General features: G+C 36.1%; 1 protein-coding gene across 1 annotated transcript in view; it reads right to left on the bottom strand.

The window, feature by feature from the left end:
* Positions 1-22692, bottom strand: part of DNAH7 (dynein axonemal heavy chain 7) — a 341498-nt gene that overhangs the window by 144309 nt on the left and 174497 nt on the right. Inside the window, exons 26-31 of the mRNA XM_033230791.1 lie at positions 20746-20848; positions 20498-20625; positions 10723-10935; positions 8113-8211; positions 5413-5661; positions 1934-2083 (exon numbers count right to left, since the gene is read on the bottom strand). Coding sequence (XP_033086682.1) covers positions 1934-2083; positions 5413-5661; positions 8113-8211; positions 10723-10935; positions 20498-20625; positions 20746-20848 — 942 coding nt within the window. The remainder of the gene's footprint in view (positions 1-1933; positions 2084-5412; positions 5662-8112; positions 8212-10722; positions 10936-20497; positions 20626-20745; positions 20849-22692) is intronic.

Below are 22692 nucleotides of genomic sequence, written 5' to 3'. Positions count from 1 at the left end.
TGGGGAAAGGATTTCCTATTTAATAAATGGTACTGGGAAAATTGGCTACCCATATGTAGAAAGCTGAAACTGGATCTTTTCCTTACTCCTTATATGAAAATTAATTCAAGATGGATTAGAGACTTAAATGTTAGACCTAAAACCATAAAAACCCTAGAAGAAAACCTAGGCAATACCATTCAGGACATAGGCATGGGCAAGGACTTCATGTCTGAAACACCAAAAACAACAGCAACAAAAGCCAAAATTGACAAATGGGATCTAATTAAACTAAAGAGCTTCTGCACAGCAAAAGAAACTACCATCTGAGTGAACAGGCAACCCACAGAATGGGAGAAAATTTTTGCAAGCTACTCATCTGACAAAGGGCTAATATCCAGAACTACAAAGAACTCAAACAAATTTATGAGAAAAAAACAACCCCATCAAAAAGTGGGCAAAGGATATGAACAGACATTTCTCAAAAGAAGACATGCATACAGCCAACAGACACATGAAAAAATGCTCATCATCACTGGCCATCAGAGAAATGCAAATCAAAACCACAATGAGATACCATCTCACGCCAGTTAGAATGGTGATCATTAAGAAGTCAGGAAACAACAGGTGCTGGAGAGGATGTGGAGAAATAGGAACACTTTTACACTGTTGGTGGGATTGTAAACTGGTTCAACCATTGTGGAAAACAGTATGGCAATTCCTCAAGGATCTAGAACTAGAAATACCATATGACTCAGCCATCCCATTACTGGGTATATACCCAAAGGATTATAAGTCATGCTGCTATAAAGACACATGCACACATATGTTTACTGCGGCACTATTCACAATAGCAAAGACTTGGAATCAACCCAAATGTCACACAGACTGGATTAAGAAAATGTGGCATATATACACCATGGAATACTATGCAGCCATAAAGAAGGATGAGTTCGTGTCCTTTGTAGGGACATGGATGCAGCTGGAAACCATCATTCTCAGCAAACTATCACAAGAACAGAAAACCAAACACCGCATGTTCTCACTCATAGGTCGGAATTGAACAATGAGATCACTTGGACTCTGGAAGGGGAACATCACATACCAGGGCCTATTATGGGGAGGGGGGAGGGGGGAGGGGGGAGGGATGGCATTGGGAGTTATACCTGATATAAATGACGAGTTGATGGGTGCTGACAAGTTGATGGGTCAGCAAACCAACACGGCACAAGTATACATATGTAACAAACCTGCACGTTGTGCACATGTACCCTAGAACTTAAAGTATAATAAAAATAAATAAAATAAAATAAAATATGGCAACCAAGTTAACATGTATTAGTCTGTGGATTCTTTTCATGAGGGTGGGCAGCAGAATAAGCCAGGAGTAGGTAAGTGCCCACTCTCCATTCACAGCCCGTGGCAGCCGGCATGCCACTTACCTCCTCTGCTTTCCACAAGGCAGTCATTCTCTTCCTAATATGCTAAAGGAAAAGTGTGGGAACTTTAAGATATCATTTTGCAAAGGTATGCAATTTCTTCTCTAAGCATTGGTGTGTATCTAACAATTAGCAGGCATGACAATAGCCACAGCCCAAAGAGTGGGTGAAGGAAGAACATTACTGAAGAGGCAAAAGGATCAAGTCATTCAGATGTTCTCATTTCTAGTTCATCTCACATCAGCGAAAATAACCCGAAATACTTTGCCCTGTCGTTTTATTTTTCCTACCCTGTCTTCTGTATACCTCCAGGGCAAAGGAGCTTGGTCTCTGGCATTTTTGTAGGTGCTGACTTTTTTTTTTTTTTCACAGAAATACTGCCAGAATATCCAGTACTGTGTTTTAAATAAATATCTTAATTTATATATACAATTAGTTTGATTGGAAAAAAGAAATTTGTCAGAAATAAATATCTTAACCTTTTAAGATATGCATGTGAAAGTGTTAGAACTTACCACTGAAGAAGCAAATGCTCTAAAACTGACAGCGAGGACCCCATCGGACCATTCATGGGACACCAAATCAAACTGTCCGTACAGTTGGCCCATGGTGACAGACTTAGGATTTAAAACAGTTATTTGAACTCTGTTTTCTTCCATTAGCCCCTTAATGAAAAAAAATCAAACATTTATTTATGCAAAGAATACTGTCTTTATTCATAGAAAACATTATTGTGTATATAGAAAATCCTAAGGAATCTACAAAGAAAGTATCAGAAGTAAGTAGTGAATTTGACAAGGTTCCAGCATACCAGGTCAATATATAAAATCAATTGTATTATCTACACACAATGCTAATGAACAACTGAAAAAAAATCAAATTTAAAAAACATTCACAATAGTATTTAAAAGCTCACGAAATACTTAGGGAGAAATTAGCAAATGTTGTGCAAGATCTATATTTCTTTTTTTTTTTTTTTGAGACAGAGTCTCGCTGTGTTGCCCAGGGTGGAGTGCAGTGGCCGGATCTCAGCTCACCGCAAGCTGCACCTCCTGGGTTCACGCCATTCTCCTGCCTCAGCCTCCCTATATTTCTTAAACTACAAAATAGGTTGGCAAATTCTCCTGTAAAGGATAAGATGGTAAATATTATAGGCTTTGCAAGTTTCATATGGTCTGCCACATATTCTTCTATGTTTTTCTTTTTTTTTTTTAATTAACAAATGTTTAAAATGTTAACACTATTCTAAGTTTATTGGCATTCCAAAAAAAGGCTTGGGGCTGAATTTGGCCCATGTACTGTAATTTGCTGATCCCTGCTACAAAACAACCTCTGAGAGAAAATTAAAAGATCTAAATATAGAGAAATAGCTATTTCTTGTGGAGTGAAAAAGTTAAGGTTGGTAAATTGTCAATTTTACCCAAAACCTTGAAAGCTGGTCTATGGCATTACAAGAGACATTAATGCCCTCTGGACATAAGCTTTTTTGTTGTTGTTGCTAATTAACTGGCTTTTTAAAAAACGGCTTACAGAAAAATTGAGCAGAAAGTACAAAGATTCCCGATACTCTCTCCACTACCCAGACACAACAGTTTTCCTTATTATTAACATCCTGAATTGGTGTTGTAAATTGTTATGGCTGATGAATTCATATTAATGTATTACTATTAACTGAAGTCCACAGTTTACACTAAGGGTTCACTCTTTGTGTTGCATAATTATACAGGTTTTGCCAAGTGTGTGGTATCATTATTCCCCATTATAGTACCAAACAGAACACTTTAACTCCCCTAAAAATCCTCTGTGCTCCACCTATTGGCAATCATTTATTTTTTATACATAAAAACATAACAAGTTCAACTCTTTCTAACATTGCCTTCTGCCTGGCACTCCCAAGCTTGGGACACAAACTACCAAACTGGGAGGAAAAAAAATGGTGAGAATATTAAGCTTTTTGTTTTTTTCTTTTTCTTTTGAGACAGGCTCTCACTCTGTCACCCAGGCTGGAGTGCAGTGGCGCAATCTCGGCTCACTGCAGCCTCCGCCTCCTGGGCTCAAGTGGTCCTCTCTGAACCTCAGCCTCCTGAGTAGCTGGGACTATACGTGGCACACGCCACCACGCCCAGCTAATTTTTTGGGCTTTTTTAAAGTAGGAACAGGGTTTCACCATTTTATCCAGGCTGGTCTAGAACTCCTGGGCGCAAGTGATCTGCCTGCCTTGGCCTCCCAAAGGGCCAAGATTACAGGAAAGAGCCACCACTCCCAGAAGAATAGTAATCTTCTGGCTCTGTTGCCCAGGCTGGAGTGCAGTGGCAGGATCTCGGCTCACTGCAAGCGCCGCCTCTCGAGTTCACGACGTTCTCCTGCCTTAGCCTCCTGAGTAGCTGGGACTACAGGCGCCCGCCAACATGTCCAGCTAATTTTTGTATTTTTAGTAGAGACGGGGTTTCACCGTGTTAGCCAGGATGGTCTCAATCTCCTGACCTTGTGATCCGCCCGCCTCAGCCTCCCAAACTGCTGGGATTACAGGCGTGAATCACTGCGCCTGGCCCAGAATAGTTATCTTAAAACAATAAAACAAGTTCAATATCTTTGCTTTCTTTTGTGTGCTCAGGAAGGCGATAACAATGTATCTTCCTAAATTAAGAAGTATAGGAAATTTCTATTATCTTCTTAACCAGAACAAAGTTGCTGTCACCAAAGAAAAGTTTTTATCCTAAACGGAGCAAGGCTAGTGTGAAGCTATAGCTTGTTTATAGTGGCTAAGGAAGACTGCCCTATGACATAATCACAATGTCACCCTTAGAATTCCCTGAAAATGAGCCATTTAGACTTTACAAGTGGACCAGAATACATGCTCACATCTTCATCTCCTTCTACTCTGAGCAGTGACCTGTTGGGTTCTTTTGGAGACTTTATTTTATATATGTGCACATATAAAAGATCAGTTCCTATGATAATAAAATAAAACAGGAAAAATACAAATGAGCAATAAACAATATAAAGAAGCAGAAGACAAGTAAGAAGTGAAAAAAAGGAAGAAAAAAGAGAAGGAAAGTAAAGAAACAAAATAGCATGGAAGTGTAAAAGCAGAAGAAACAGATAACAGGAATAAGTAGCATATCAGTTTGGACAATAAATACAAATGATTTTAAACTTATCTTTGAAAAGATAAAGACCACTGACCTGTAGAAAACAAAAATCAAGCTATTTATTCCCTATAGAAAGTAAATCACAGTGACACCCAAGGATATAATTAATGACATGGGCAAATATACATACAGAGAGAAAGTAGGGGTAGCAATATTGAAATTAGACAAGGGAGATCACAACAAATAACAGAAAAGTAAGTAATTTTATATTGATTGAAGGGGAGTCTCCTCAAGTAAAGATATAATCATCACAAATCTCATACAGGATATGAACACTGAAATTTATAAAGTGAAAACTATTTGAAATATCTATAAGGAGAGGTAAACAAAAATACAGTATTAGTTGAAGAATTTAAAACAGCCCCATTCCTTCAGCATTTCAAAGTCAATCAAAATGTGATGTGTATAAGAATTGTGAATGAGTCATTATATACGTATGCATATATGTACACACACACATTTCAGTTCAATACCACTAGCAGCCAATAACAGAAGCTTGCATTACAAATCTGTCTAGAAAATAAAAACGACTCCTCTGAAAGTATTACAGGAAAACCTTCAAATTTTTCTGTTTTCAGGCTTTTTTTCTACAAGAGACATGTATTACTTTAATAATTTTTTTAAAAAACAAATAAAAGGTTGAAAGCAAGTTTGTGGCATACCCTTCATATGTTGAACTTCCTATTTGCTTCATTTTACTTTTCTAAAACTTTATTTTCTCTTTGACTCATTTTTCTCACGACTTTAAGTTGCCACATTGAAAGCATCTTTTAAAATAATGGTACATTCTGCCTTGCACAAAGTCAATTATAAATAAATTAATGCATTAATAATATACTCACCTTTTCACATACATCATTTAGTGCTCCAGCTAAGACGCGGTATGCACTAGTTTTTCCTCCAAATGGTTCTCCAACAATCATGAAACCATGACGCACAATCATCATTTCATATACTTGAAGAATCTTCTCAGAAAAGAATGTGGTCATTTGCAAATTCATGGAGGCACAATTGTCTTTGATAGCTGCCAGCAAATCATTGTAATCTGGTTTTGGTAATTTTACCCCAGGAAACAAATCCGAAGTAATTCCCTGATGATAGATGATTTGAAGGATTTACATTTTATATTTATATTAAATACACATATTTTCTATTGATGGAAATAGGGCCATTAGATAATAACAGTGCAACAATTTTTTTAACAGCTTTATAGAGGAATAGTTCACATACACAAATCTGTATTTTTTTCTTTTTTTTTTTAATTTTTAAATTGTGATCCTTACATGTTCGTTTTGCAGTTTTTGTTTTGGTTTGGTTTGTTTGAGACAGGGTCTGGCTCTGTTGCCCAGACTGGAGTGCAGTGGCATGATCATGGCTCACTGCAGCCTCCACCTCCCACACTCAAGCCATATCCCACATCAGCCTCCTGGGTAGCTGGGACTATAGGTGGCAGTATTTTAAAGTATAAAATTTCATAAGTAAAAACTGTCAAAATAAATAACCAAGATAATTAACATATCCATCACTCCCCAAAAGTTTCCTGTAATCTTCTGTAATCCTCCTTCCCTCCTCTCCTTGCTGCCTCCTACCCACATCCCCAGATTGCCACTGATCTGTTTTTGGTTACTATTTTTATTTGCATTGTCTAGACTTTAATATAAATGAAATTAGACCATATGCATACTACTTTTTCCCTCTGGCTTCTTTCACATGGCATAAATATTTTGAGATTCATACATGTCACAACAGGTATCAATAGTTTATTCTTTTTTTTTTTTTGCTGAGTGATATTTCATTGCAACAAAGTGCTACAGTTTTTAAATCCATTTACTTATTGACATACATTTTCATTGTTCCAGTTTTAGGCTATTACAAATAAAGTGACTACAAACATTTGTGTATGACTTTGTATGAACAAATGCTTTCATTTCCCTTGGGTGAATACTGAGACATGGAATACCTGAATATGGTGGATAGGTGTTGAACATTTTAAGAAACTGCTTAACTGTTTTCTAAAGTGGTTGTACTATGTCATGCTCCTCCAGTCATGTATGAGTTCCAATATTAGGTATGATCCATCTTAAATTTTAACCATGCTGTGTAGTGATATTTGTTATGGTTTCAATTTGTGTTTTCCAGTGAGTAACTTCTTTACCTGTGCTTAGGCCAAATGTCTATATTTTTCCTGATCTGCAGCTTGTCTTTCATTTTCTTATGTGTCTCTCAAAGAGCAGTTTTTTTTTTCCATTTTGTCAATGTATTCTTTTATGGATTGTGTTTTTGGTATTGTACTTAAGCAATCTTTGTCTAACACAAAGTCACAAAGGTTTTCTGCTAGAAATTTTAGAGCTTGAGGTTTTACATTTAGTTTCATGTTATTTTTAAGTTAAAAAGTTGGAGTCCTGACTTCTAGTTCAAAAATGGCAGCATGGAAGCAAGTTGACTTCACTCCTCACCGCCACATGAGAAACACTGCTTAATAAATGTTTGCTGAAGGAATATACAACTGCATGACAATACACCTAGTGAGGTATATTTCCATATTCTGAAAATAAACATAGCTTTTACTCCTGGAAAATCTGTACAGTGCACTAGTACTAAACAAATTGAGGGAAAACTTTAGGGAGAAAATCTGAACTCTTTCCTTGCTGATTTGCTCCATAATATATTTGCATGTCAACTCTAAATACTAAGTAAAGCTCTTTTCAGAATGATGAGACATGCATGGTTGCCACCAGTAGCTAATGACACTGGCCAATACTAGCAACAGCATCTCTTCTCCCCTTCCCCATGACATAACAATATCTTCAGTGCTAGGAAAACTGGATAAGTATATGCAGAAGAATGAAACTAGATTCCTATATCTGGAAATATGTAACATACTGCAAGCTAACTGCCTGAATTCCAAGATAGTGCAAGTTAGTCCAACATCTAACACTTAGGAGGAGCTCACTACCCCTCTGAGTTCTTCTACTTGGTATGGAGAAGAGGAAAAGAATGATACCAAAGGATATTATGAAAACTTTAATCATTATTCTAATACTTCCTCTCAATTACTCACAATCTTAAATTATAACAAGATTATTAAGCTTAGTTCTTATCATGAAAAACAATTTCATAAAAGTCATCTCATTCTTTTAAGGAAATTAAGCATATTTATCTATTTTATTTCTTCAGTCATTAGTTGAAAAAACATTTACTATTATCGATACTGTGCTAGGGATTCAGTGGTGTGTTAGACCAATTATTTTTCTTTACGGAGCCTACATTCTAGTGGAATTTATAAGCAAATATTTTGTAACTTTCGTGTGCTCATTATTTTCTGCAGTAACAAACTTAAAAATACTATTTTAAAATCCTAAGTTGTTGACAGTTCTCAAAGCGACAAAGCTAGCTAAACACACTTCAAATAAAATATGTAATGATCTATGTTTCTCTGTACTGTGTCATTTTTTTCCATAGTGGGAGCTTCACAACCTTAAACATGTGTTAAATACATTATTATAAGAGTTTTGATACACTGGGATAATGAATGTTCTTACCTCAAAGAGTGGTAAATCATGGGATAAAAATTTTGGCAGATTTACATCAATGATAGATCTAAGCAGCAAAATTTCTTCATTTTCATTTGGATATTTCAGCTAAAAAAAAAAACACACTCATGATGATATCTGCATCTGCTAACAGCACCCAACCCCTTCGTGTTCACATACACACAAACATACAGACCTTGTACTCAATTTAAACAAATGCAGCTCTTCTTTCATTATATTGAATTGTTATCAATTTCAGAAACTGACATTTAAACTTGTTGTATTTTTTTACTAGTTTATAATAAAAACCCAGGTTAAACTAACTACCTTTTCACAGATATGTTAAGTAAAGAGGTACTAACATGAATTAAATATAGTTTGGCAGCTGCCATCCCTTGTATTGGGTAGAGCTTGCTTGTTCTCTACATGTATTCACGACTAGCAGTATATTGGTCAAATGAAAATTATTAAAAGTGGGCAATTATTTTGAAAAGATGCATTTAAATTTAAAACATATAAACATTCACTCATTTGCCCATATTTTGATGCCAAGGCCTTTTCTCTGAGTACAGAGTTAGGCACCATTTTTTTTTTCCAAAAGCCACATCAATAACACATCATCTACTCTATCTTGTTGTGTTCTGTTTCTGTTTTTTAAAGAGGCTACTGCTCTTCAAAGATACTTATAATACAATTTAAGCATATCAGCCTGATACATTTTTAAGTTTTTCTTCAGTTTTATACACATTTCTTATCAACATCTTATTCAAAATCAAAATTTTAGCATTTTATCTTTATTGAATCTTTCTTAAATATGAACTTAGTTTTCACAGAAAAAATAAATCCTTCTTTTTATGCTTATATATAATCAGTTTTCCCACTATGCAGTTAGATGACATAGTAACAGCAACGTATCCAAGTGGCTTCAAAAAGGTTCAAGAAAAAGCAAACTGGCTCTGAGTAAGGAATGCAGCTCATCTGACAGAAGCCAAAGTGGAAGGGCAGGGGATACTGCTGGCTGCACGCCCAGAATGCCACGTGTTAGCAAGTTCCACAGAGACAGTGGAGACGGCTGGTCACATGCTAAGTTAGTTTAATAAAATGTGTTTAAGAAAACTCACATTAGATTCCAAAACATTTGTGGTGTACCCAAAGTTTACTACAAATCTGGTTGAACTCTGAACGTGTTACTCATACCTATAGTAATGTTCACATGAATTAACAAAAATCCAAACTCAGAATTATTTCTTCCACCTTTAACACATTATTCAACATCTCACTCGAAAGTTTCTACCACCATGCATATAATTTTCCAGAACCCTCTCCCTTTTCTCTAGAATCTCTCTGCCTAATAAATGCCATGTTGCTACTTAATTAGCTTCAGCCTTACAAAGTGTGTGATGCCTGGCAATCAGAGTCAGTCTCTGAGTCTCGAGTTCTCCAATGACGGAGCATGTCCTGTTGATCTGGATTTTGTTTTTGGATCAATCTAACTGCACATAAATTATGAAGTGTCAGAAGTGTCTTTTGTTCTTTGAGAGGCTATTATTTTAAAGCAAATGCTTAAATTGTTTCTTGCTATAACAGAAACAAGCTTCAAAATATTCAGGCCAAAACATTCAACAATTCTATATTAGCTTTGAAAAAGAATGATAGGATGTATTTGCAGGATTCCTTTGCTGCATAACTTTAAGAGCTCAATTCCATAGTCAAGATTTCAGTGATGACACACACTAGGACAATGCATTATCCTTGCCATTATCTGACCACAATGTAATCCTGACATGTCAACTTAATACAAATTGTTGCCTCTAGTCCCTTTTATTTACTGCGAAAAACAATGACTTGAAGTTATGTCAGGCTAATGTGAAATAGAATATCACCACTATATATCAGAATTCTTGATAACGTTATTATGGAAGATAAAAATGCATCCTATTGTTCTTAATCACATAGGATATAATTTAAAATCTGTATCTTCTACAAATCATGAATGTGAAAAATTTGAAGCTCCAAGGTCACATTTTGCATTTTGCCATTAACTAAGCCTATCTTGATTTCATAAAGAACTAACTAATGTACAGTTATATTTCATGGTTCTACAATATATTTTCAATGAAAAGCCAACCAAAGCTTAAAGTATTTGGGCTTTCATATATTACAGTTACAATTCAGACTATTTTGAAGGTAAACATCATACTGCAAATCTATTACTGCTAGTCCACAGTTGGCTGCAATTGTGTAATTATAGTAAATGACAATATTTAGTCTTTTGTGTATATTTATTAATTATACTTATTTCATTTAATGCTATATTTGTTTATACGTTTATATAGACTGAGAGCATTCAAAACATTTCTCATGAGTAAGTAATTTTATTCCTTGGTAGTATCTCATTAATGAAACAGAACTCAAATCACTAAGAATTACATGTGTAAGGTTTTACAAATCATTATAAAATTTTTTTCATGTGTACAAGATAATACATTTTTGGTGTAATAATTGATTTTTTTCAATCAATTAATGAAACCAAAAAGTCATTGGAACTCTGTGAAGATCCATTAGGCTGGAAATTTACAAATAGGAGATTTACAAGTAAGAAATATTTGTGTTCTCTACCTTCAGATTCCCAGCAGCAGTAAGAACTGACTTCACGGCTCTCATTCCATAGTCGTAGTGATGTTGAGATGACAACTGTTCTGAACACAAGCGATACGTAGCCACAATTTTCACTGACAGTGGCCGAGCAGTGACAAACCCACAGGAGTACAGGACTATTTCAGCAATCATGGCATAGTCAGGCACCATCATTGCTACTGTGCGAAAGAGAGCCTATGGGTATGTAGAAAAGTTACTTTTAAAAGGATCATCGTAAAATAAGCTAGACCCAGAAAGATAAATACCACATGTTCTCACTAATATGTGGAAGCTAAAAAAGTTTGTCTCCTAAAAGTAAGAGTAAAATAGTGGTAACTAGAGGCTGAGAAAGGTGAGGTAGGGCAATAGGGAGAGGCTGGTTAACAAATGCAAAATTTCAGGTACATAAAAGAAATAAATTCTAGTGTACTGTAGCACTGTGGGGTGATTATAGATAAAAATAATTTATTCTATATTTTTAAATAGCTAAAAGAGAAGAATCTGAATGTTTCTAACACAAAGAAATAAGTATTTGAGGTGATACACTATACCCTGATTTGATCATCACACATCATTTACATGCATCAAAATATCACTCTCTACTCAATATACACAATTATTATATGTCAATTAATAATAATTTTAAAAGGCAAAAATGTGTAAAGAGGTTACAAAATTAAAATAAAAAGACCACTGTAAAGATAATCATGCTCTTTATTTCATAATGTTATGACTTTATACCTTTTCTACAATAGCTTTACATTTTAATGTTCATAGTCCTTTAATAATAATGTATTGTATTCTTTTTTTTTTTTTTTTTTTTGAGATGGAGTCTCGCTCTGTTGCCCAGGTTGGAATGCAGTGGCCGGATCTCAGCTCACTGCAAGCTCCGCCTCCTGGGTTTACGCCATTCTCCTGCCTCAGGCTCCCAAGTAGCTGGGACTACAGGTGCCCGCCACCTCGCCTGGCTAGTTTTTTGTATTTTTTAGTAGAGACGGGGTTTCGCCATGTTAGCCAGGATGGTCTCGATCTCCTGACCTCGTGATCCGCCCGTCTCGGCCTCCCAAAGTGCTGGGATTACAGGCTTGAGCCACCACGCCCGGCCAATGTATTGTATTCTTGAAATTTGCCGGCCAATGTATTGTATTCTTGAAATTTGCTAAGAGAGTAGATCTTAAATGTTAAGATCTACTTAACAGAAAGAAAATAGGAAAAGTATATATGTGAGGTAGTGGGTAAGTTGATTGGCTTGATTAGGGGTATTGTTACACAATGTATATGTATAGCAAAACATTGCATTGTACACCTTAAATATGTATGATGTTTATTTGTCAATCATACCTCAATAAAAACATCACTGACCTGGAAGTTTAAAAAGTAAACAAATAAACAGACAAATTCCTGGCTTCTGAAAATATAAAATAAATTTTAATGTTCAAATCATACAGATAAAAAGCAACTTAAAAAATCAAATTTCTGTTGTGGCTATATAATAAATATATCATTAGCTTTTTGTATCAATTCTCTTTCGCCTAAGTGTTCAATTTCAATTACATTATATTCTTCGTGGGAAACAACATGTTACAGAACCTCAGACTCTCCCAGGATGTTCAAATTTGGGTTTCTCATCTGGGCTGCTGAGTGTCCCCTGTTGGGAGAGTGGGCTTCAAGCAAGGCTCTACAGGGATCTACTTAACTGTATAATCTAGGTTTTACCAGATTATGTTAGTGTTAGATAAATGATCCATTTTGAGATATTTTAAACTTTTTTGAATCTGAAGTCACAATGTCAGTCTTTCAGCAAGCATAACAAAGGAAAGAAAACTGGAAATAATAGATAACTATTAATAGAGATAAATCAATTTTACAAATTGTAAAGATAACTTTTTCTCATGATATTTAAAATACTGAGCTTATCTGATGTCATATTATGGTAAGTAAAAGAATAAATCAGAATATGGCCGGGCGTGGTGGCTCAAGCCTGTAATCCCAGCACTTTGGGAGGCCGAGACGGGCGGATCACGAGGTCAGGAGATCAAGACCATCCTGGCTAATACGGTGAAACCCTGTCTCTACTTAAAAATACAAAAAATTAGCCAGGTGACGAGGCGGGCGCCTGTAGTCCCAGCTACTCGGGAGGCTGAGGCAGGAGAATGGCGTAAAAAACCCGGGAGGCGGAGCTTGCAGTCAGCTGAGATCCGGCCACTGCACTCCAGCCTGGGTGGCAGAGCAAGACTCCGTCTCAAAAAAAAAAAAAGAATTTAGGTGTAGAATATTAGTGTGTATGAGGACTCATTTCAACAGCTCATGTATTAAAACATGACTTGCTTGTACAAAATATGGAAAACAACAATATTCTAAGGGAAAAAGAAGTTATTCTAGTGAATGACAATCGTAGTCAGATAGTTTATAAATACATTCTGGGAATTAGTTGAATTACCAAAAACTCAAGGTAGAAAGAAAATAAGAACATCTTGCTTAAATGACTATTATGACTCTTCTATCAGAGACTAGTATTGCAACCCCTGCTTTTTTTTGTTCTCCATTTGCTTGGTAGATCTTCCTCCATCCCTTTATTTTGAGCCTATGTATGTCTCTGCATGTGAGATGGGTCTCCTGAATACAGCAGACTGATGGGTCTTGACTCTTTATCCAGTTTGCCAGTCTGTGTCTTTTAATTGGAGCATTTAGTCCATTTACATTTAAGGTTAATATTGTTATGTGTGAACTTGATCCTGCCATTATGATATTAACTGGTTATTTTGCTCATTAGTTGATGCAGTTTCTTCCTAGCCTCGATGGTCTTTACATTTTGGCATGTTTTTGCAATGGCTGGTACCGGTTGTTCCTTTCCATGTTTAGGGCTTCCTTCAGGGTCTCTTGTAAGGCAGGCCTGGTAGTGACAAAATCTCTAAGCATTTGCTTGTCTGTAAAGGATTTTATTTCTCCTTCACTGATGAAACTTAGTTTGTCTGGATATGAAATTCTGGGTTGAAAATTCTTGTCTTTAAGAATGTTGAATATTGGCCCCCACTCTCTTCTGGCTTATAGAGTTTCTGCCGAGAGATCTGCTGTTAGTCTGATGGGCTTCCCTTTGTGGGTAACCCCACCTTTCTCTCTGGTTGCCCTTAAGATTCTTTCCTTCATTTCAACTTTGGTGAATCTGACAATTATGTGTCTTGGAGTTGCTCTTCTGGAGGAGTATCTTTGTGGTGTTCTCTGTATTTCCTGAATTTGAATGTTGGCCCGCCTTACTAGGTTGGGGAAGTTCTCCTGGATGATATCCTGAAGAGTGTTTTCCAACTTGGTTCCATTTTCCCCCTTTCAGGCACCCCAATCAGACGTAGATTTGGTCTTTTTACATAATCCCATACTTCTTGCAGGCTTTGTTCATTTCTTTTTCTTCTTTTTTCTTTTGGTTTCTCTTCTCGCTTCATTTCATTCATTTGATCCTCAATCGCTGATACTCTTTCTTCCAGTTGATCGAGTCGGTTACTGAAGCTTGTGTATTTGTCACATATTTCTCGTGTCATGGTTTTCATCTCTGTCATTTCGTTTATGACCTTCTCTGCATTAATTAGTCTAGCTGTCAATTCTTCCACTCTTTTTTCAAGATTTTTTGTTTCTTTGCGCTGGGTACGTAATTCCTCCTTTAGCTCTGAGAAGTTTGATGGACTGAAGCCTTCTTCTCTCATCTCGTCAAAGTCATTCTCTGACCAGCTTTGATCCGTTGCTGGCGATGGGCTGCGCTCCTTTGCGGGGGAGATGCGGTCTTATTTTTTGAATTTCCAGCTTTTCTGCCCTGCTTTTTCCCCATCTTTGTGGTTTTATCTGCCTCTGGTCTTTGATGATGGTGACGTACTGATGGGGTTTTGGTATACGTGTTCTTCCTGTTTGATAGTTTTCCTTCTAACAGTCAGGACCCTCAGCTGTAGAGTTGAGAACAATTTGAAAATTTGTATCAAGTAAGATCCTTCTAATGTGTTGTGTTAATTACTAGCTAGAGGCCATAGTGCTGCTATTTTATCAATAAGGTTACCATTAAAGAATGGAAAGAATAAAATGTTTAAAAAATATAATTTGAGCAAATAACTTGAAATAAAAAAGCTTAAGCAAGTGTTCTAACCACTACACACATGAGGAAAAAAAGAGCACGAGAATTGCTATACACTTGGTATCTCTTTTAAGGGGTAGGTTCTCAACAGCAACTTTTTAATTTATTTTTTATTTATTTATTTATTTATTTATTATTATACTTTAAGTTCTGGGGTACATGTGCATAACGTGCAGGTTTGTTACATATGTATACTTGTGCCATGTTGGTGTGCTGCACTCATCAACTCGTCAGCACCCATCAATTCATCATTTATATCAGGTATAACTCCCAATGCAATCCCTCCCCCCTCCCCTCTCCCCATTATAGGCCCCAGTGTGTGATGTTCCCCTTCCCGAGTCCAAGTGATCTCATTGTTCAGTTCCCACCTATGAGTGAGAACATGCGGTGTTTGGTTTTCTGTTCTTGTGATAGTTTGCTAAGAATGATGGTTTCCAGCTGTATCCATGTCCCTACAAAGGACGCAAACTCATCCTTTTTATGGCTGCATAGTATTCCATGGTGTATATGTGCCACATTTTCTTAATCCAGTCTGTCACAGATGGACATTTGGGTTGATTCCAAGTCTTTGCTATTGTGAATAGTGCCGCAATAAACATACGTGTGCATGTGTCTTTATAGCAGCATGATTTATAATCCTTTGGGTATATACCCAGTAGTGGGATGGCTGGGTCATATGGTACATCTAGTTCTAGATCCTTGAGGAATTGCCATACTGTTTTCCATAATGGTTGAACTAGTTTACAATCCCACCAACAGTGTAAAAGTGTTCCTATTTCTCCACATCCTCTCCAACACCTGTTGTTTCCTGACTTTTTAATGATTGCCATTCTAACAGGTGTGAGATGATATCTCATTGTGGTTTTGATTTGCATTTCTCTGATGGCGAGTGATGATGAGCATTTTTTCATGTGTTTGTTGGCTGTATCAATATCTTCTTTTGAGAAATGTCTGTTCATATCCTTTGCCCACTTTTTGATGGGGTTGTTTTTTTCTTGTATATTTGTTTGAGTTCTTTGTAGATTCTGGATATTAGCCCTTTGTCAGATGAGTAGATTGCAAAAATTTTCTCCCATTCTGTAGGTTGCCTGTTCACTCAGATGGTAGTTTCTTTTGCTGTGCAGAAGCTCTTTAGTTTAATTAGATCCCATTTGTCAATTTTGGCTTTTGCTGCCAACAATGACTTTTTTAAAGAATAAAAGAGAGAATGACTGAATTAACAAATCAGTCAGCCAGTCAACGGGGTTAGGGTGATAAAGTTTTTCTACAATAGCCCAAATTACTACTAGTTTGAGGTCAACATCCAGGACTGTGTGTTGTAGGTTTCCCTTTGACCACCCTAGTTACTTCACAAATATCCTATTCACCTCTTAGCACTGTTAGCAATACGATTGTGGAAAATATGAAGCAGACATATTTCTGATTAGCAGAACAAAAAATAAAGTGAAGTAAAGAAGTGTCAAGGGGTATCATGATATTCCATTTATTAGGAGTCCTCTACCAACGATTAAACAATGATACTTAACACAATGAAAAGCATCCTGATTGAAATATTTTTTAAGCCTAAACCAGTGATTCCCAAACAGGTTGTGCAGCATATAGATATACTGTGGTTTGATTCTGGATGTACCAGAAATAATCTGTTGGTAATAGCAGTAAGTTTGAAGATAATTTAGTGCTTTGCTAAAAAAATTAAATTGGATTCTAGCTTAACCAGTGACATAGTTTGTTGAGTGTGAAAACAAAGAGGGTACAGATCCAGGTAACATGCCAAGACTTGAGTAAATTCCAGTGCATGTAATCGATGTGAACATAATCTTCATGTTTATGTCAGCAAAAATAAATGATCAAGAATAGCTGCTCTACTGCTTCTGCTCTACTGGTGGAGGAAGGAGAGTGGTACATAAGGAAATGTGTATACTTTCTGGAGCATGCTTTCAAAAGACTACATATTGGTACAATAGAAAAAATTCAAGCAATAACTTTTTACTATTTATTTCTAAGAAACTGCAAATCGATTTTATAAATATTTTGATCTGTTCAGGAACAAGCTTGATTTTAGTTGAATGAAATGGAGGATTTAGGATCTATTTTGCTTTTTTCTCCTCAATACTATTAGTGTTTCATCCTACATATACTCTGAAAAGTTATGTATCACTTCAATGACTTTGTGACATTAGGAGATCTAGAATGTGTCTATTTTACCGTGGCTTCTAGCAAACTATTCTACACTTGATCTTAGCCAAAAGGCCGAGAAGCAATCTAGCAAACTATTCTAAAATGATCATTGACTACTGATTCTTCAGAATGGTTTAAATCTAAAATATAGCTTCCCTAAAGTGAAGATGTATTTAAGAAACTGCTTTATTATGCAGATTGTCTAAATGTAACAGGATGTCAAAATGGACTCTTTCTGCATGATATGACACATCAGTTACTACAGTGAGTATGATCTTCTCAACATACAACATTTACAAAAGAAATGTCTACAACCTTGAACCCGCTCATCTACTTGTAGATGACAAAATATTTGAGAGAGGAAGGAGTTGTGAAAATATTTCTTTTGAAGGGAGCTGTCATTATGCTCTGAGTTCCCACAACCCTCCTCACTACACCCAAGTTCTATGAGAGCTTGGTAGATATTCCTGCATTTTGGGAGATATGGACTGGTGCCTGACTCATGTCTGAAAAAGGATAGTGACCTGTGGTAGCAGGATTAATACCCAGGGGTTGTTGGGAAAAGGATTTATGAGTGGTACACAACAAAGAAGGCCCACACTGAAGCTCTATAAGTCCTGCCCTACATACCTCCTGGCAGAGTGAGAGCTCTCCAGCAATGAAGTTTACATGGAGTTGACCACAGAGATCCAGGCAGAGAGAAGGCAATGACAACTGGAGAAACAGAATCCATCACTCAAGCCTCAGGAATTACAAGCAGACTCCTCCTAATGGAAGAGTCCCTGAAGAACCCATGGACATGCACATTATAGGATTCAGCTATAAACCTCAGCCAAGTCCAGGGACTTCACCCAGAAGGTCAGATCTGAATTGTATATATATTTAATGTTCACTGCTAGTTTAAAGGATGAGCATGAATTTGTCAGACAGTAAAGTGGCGGCCTAGCGGAGCACTTGAGAGAGAAAACAGCATGTAGAAAGGCAGGGTACCTTCAGAGGCTAGTGAGGCCCAGTGCGACAGACAGAGGCAGGGAAATGGCAGGACAGGTGTCACTGAGTCCTCATGCCAAGGCTCTTATAGATTGTACTAAGAAATCTGAACTTTAGTCCATAGACAAAAAGGAGCCCAGAAGTTTTTTAAAGTTGAAGATTATATGATTAGATTTCTTTTGACAGACAACACTGGTAGCACTGTGATGGTGAATTCATTAGAGTGAATTTCAATAGAGAAGAAATTGATGCCAAGTCAACTATTGCAATGAGACACATGGGAGAAGACAGAAGGCAGGGAGCAGCAAGGTGTGGCAAGGGGACCAGGTCGGTGCAGCAGGGATTGTAGGAGTTGTGTGAAATGGAAACCCTGGGCTTGGTGACTGACTGAATCACCAGGTGAAGAAGAGGGAGTTTTTGAGAATGATTCTGAAGACTGGTAATGATACTTTCTGGGCCCCATCAGGCTTTTATTATTTTTTAAGGAATATGTAACTCTTTCATTTCAGACTTATTAGGTATTTGGTATTTCCATATATACTTGAAAACAGATGCACTGTAGAAGCTTGAACCAAGAAGGCTGCACAATAGGAGAAGCTATCAGAATTGAGAACAACTTTTGGCCTCATGTAAAGGAAAATACATTATCCCCAAGAACTACCAGGTGAATATGTTAGCACTATTTCTTTTTTTTTTTTTTTTTTTTTTGAGACGGAGTCTCGCTCTGTTGCCCAGGCTAGAGTGCTGTGGCCGGATCTCAGCTCACTGCAAGCTCCGCCTCCCGGGTTCACGCCATTCTCCTGCCTCAGCCTCCCGAGTAGCTGGGACTACAGGCGCCCGCCACCTCGCCCGGCTAATTTTTTATATTTTTTAGTAGAGACGGGGTTTCACCGTGTTAGCACTATTTCAACCTGCACAGTAAATAAAACTGTGGAAAGGTCTGCAGAGGGCATTAACAAATTCAACCAATAATGGCTCCCAGCTTTCTATAACAAGTTACTCACAGATTTTTGCTTTTCCTACCTTTGCAAATTTATGTATTCAGAGTGATCCTACCAAATAAAAGAACAACGTAGTGAACAAATAAAAGAACTGCAACAACAACAACAAAAAGCTTTCCAAAAGAAAATGCCAAATAAAACTTGTAAAATGTTTCTTAGATAGAAGAGGATTTACCGTTTTTCATTTGTTAATCATGCCTTCCTTCACTAAGGCAAAATACTAAAATATAAGACTTAACATATAAAGGGGCATGAAAGGGAAATACAAAAACACTTGGCAGCAATTAGTCTATATCAAGTCTTTTTGGTGGAAAAGAAAAACTGCTTATTTAGTCTGGGAAGCTGTCAGTCTAAGCATGCGAAGTGTGGAAGTAATATAGGGTATAGTCAGGAGATTTGGTTTTGGATCCACAATTACTATTGCATTATTCTTCAACACTGCTGTCTGTATACGTGCCATACATATGCAATTCATCAGAAAAGGATATAAAATTGTTAACCAAAATATGGGGAAAATATTTTACTAATAATCAAATAAAATGGTGTTTTTTTTTTTTTTTTAAGTAAAGTCTGGTCAATTCAAGAAAGTGTTTTGTTTTTTTCATTAAAAAATTAATGCTGGGTGTCAATGAAAATTGAGAATTGATACGGGATGAAAATCATTTCAACCTGTCTTGAAGCACAATTTAGCAACAAATACCTTGGTCCTATGACTCCATCTAAAGAAATATTTCAAAATAGAGATAAGCCTTTAGTAAAAACTACTCATCGTGATATTATTTATAATGTAGGAAAACAGAAAGCAAACTGAATGTCCAAAAGTAAGCTACAGTTTGGTAAATTTATTAATAGATTGAATTATGCTTATAAAGATGGGAACATGCTCATGTTATAATATTAACATGAAAAAAACCCACCCAGCATCCACAATAGTGTGCTTCCAGCATTGTAAAAAGGCATTTAAATTAGGGGGACACAATATATAGTACACAGTAGAATGGGTATCCCATTAGTAGTTTTCTATATTTTGTAATTTTTCACAGTTAGCACTATTTTAAAAATAAATATTTTGGGAATTGTTCCTGGTGTGGATATTTACTCTGTAAAGATACTCAAAGCTTTAAAAATTGCTTTCTAAAACAATTTTCTAAAATATTATAACTAAAACAAAATATTTTACATAAACTCAAGGATAGCATATGCTTTCTTTTCACACACACACAGACACACAGACAGACAGACACACACACACACACACTTTTAAAATACTTTATTTATTTTATTTTTTTTTAAGACACAAAGTCTCACTATGCCCAGGCTGGTCTGAAACACCTGAGCTCCAGTGATCCTCCCACCACCTCAGCCTCCCAAAGTGCTAGGATTACAGGCGTGAGCCACCACACCCGGCCCTTTTCACATATTAACTTTGTAAATTATAGAGAAGAAACAGATTACATAATAACTTCTTCCATACCTTCAGGTTATCTGGCAGTTCTGATCGCCCAGCATACCCAGGGTTCATTGTTATAAAGACAGCACATGTGGGATCAAGTTTTAGTTCAGTTCCTTCAAACATCAGTATATCAGCACCTGCATTAATACCTGCAGGTAATCAGGAATGAAATGACTTAGTAATACCACATATAAACATGAGCTGTGCCATTCATTACCTCTCATATTTCTTTTATTTTCACAAAATGCAAAGACAAACTAGTCCATTACCTCTTTGAATAGTAAGAATTTGTTGAGCAACCACAGAGAGTACTTCCAAATCAATTCTGTTAAACTCATCAAAGCAAGCCCAGGCTCCACAAGATAACAGTCCCTATGAGAAAAGAGTAATGAAAATTTTTGACTTTATCTGATTCAATATTGCATTGAAATGTTGTATTTTCACCTGATCTTTTCTAGGATTTAATATCCTGTCAAGGAAATTGCTTATTCGCCTTTATCTTTAAAGACAGCTGATTTTTTCATTACCAATTCATTATTCTGCATGAATAAAAGAGTTGGATCAATTGGAAAATTTTCCAATTAACGTTTTTCTCCTTTCTGCATTTTTTTTTTTTTTTTTTTTTTTAGCATTTAGACATACACCTATAATCTCAAAGCCTTTCCTGCTTTTTATTTACAAGTTGATTTTATTTGCTTACTCCACATGGATTTTATAGCATAGGTTAAAATAACCATCTAAATAAGATGACTTCTGTTGCGAATGAGACTGCCTTGTGGTTTGAGCACCTTAATAGCCAACTACCATAGTTTAAGGCCCTGGTTTGCAGTCCTAACTCACAGCTACCTCACAGATATGTACTATTTGATCATAAGGAAAAACTGGAAAATCAAGTATGAGTAGTTTCATCCGAATTCGGATTTACTTTTAAAAACATCAAACAATTCAACAAATATGTACTGAACATACATTTTATAGATTGTGTGTGTGTGCATGCAAGCACACACGTGCATGTGTTACATCGAGTACATTGTATGTGCCAACCATGACTCATTGCACTTCGTATGTATCTTTTATGCAAGGACACTTTTAAGGCTATACCATATGAGATGTTAAATAATTAGCACAAAGCCACAGAGATTATAGCAGCTGACCTTGGATTTTTACACATTTCATTCTTCTGATCCATACTGGATTGTACATAACTTCTATGCATGTCAAAGAATAGTACATTCTCATTAGTTGGAGAAGACTCTATAAATGACTTTGACCTCTTATGCATGACGACAAATCACAGAGAATAGAATGCCTTGGAAGTCATATTCAAGCGTTATATAAATTTTGAGAGTCTTGATAAAAAAATCATGCCTTTCTAATATTCTACCCCCCATTATCCAGCACAATCCCAACACAAAGAAGCTATTTACAAATACTTACTAATAATAAGCAAATTTAATATCATCAAGTTTATGACTCTAAATAAAAGAATTAAGATAGTCATTACATAGATTCAAAAACTGAGCAATATATACTGACATTTCTTTAGACATTTAAGAATGTAATGGCTATTCAAATTGCATGTAGAATTCTTTAGTTTTGTTATTTTTTCTTTTATATATCTATTTTTATTTGTACAAATTTATGGAGTATGTGTGCAATTTTGTTACATGCAATTTGGTATCCATCACTTGAATAACATACACTGGCATCATACTATTTTGCTTTCCATACCATTTTATGGTATCCATCACCTGTATAACATACGTTGCATCTATTAAGTAATCTCTCATCACACACCTCTCCCACCTTCTCACCCTTCAATTTCTATCATTCTACTCTCTACAGCCATGTGTACAGATTTCTTAGCACCCACTTATGAATGAGAACATGGGATATTTGACTTTCTGTGCCTGGCTTGTTTCATTTAAGATAATGACTTCTAGTTCCATCCAGGTTGCTGCAAAAGACATGATTTCATTCTTTTTTATGGCTGAATAGTATTTCATTGTATAGATGTAACCCATTTTCTTTATCCATTTCTCCACTGAAGGACACTTAGTTTGATTCCATACCTTTGCTATTGGGAATAGTGCTCATTTCAACAAGGTTGTAAATCATTACAGAGAATGAATTAAAATGTTAGTTGGTCATTTAAATGTTTTCTTGATATTTTATTAATTACAATTTTGAGCTTTTAAAAGTTCTAATTGTTTCAG

Source organism: Trachypithecus francoisi, unplaced genomic scaffold (assembly GCF_009764315.1).
Source record: "Trachypithecus francoisi isolate TF-2019V2 unplaced genomic scaffold, Tfra_2.0 Lachesis_group13, whole genome shotgun sequence".
NCBI lineage: Eukaryota > Metazoa > Chordata > Mammalia > Primates > Cercopithecidae > Trachypithecus > Trachypithecus francoisi.
The sequence above is the reverse complement of the archived record's forward strand: the minus strand, read 5'-3'. Positions and strand labels throughout refer to the sequence as shown.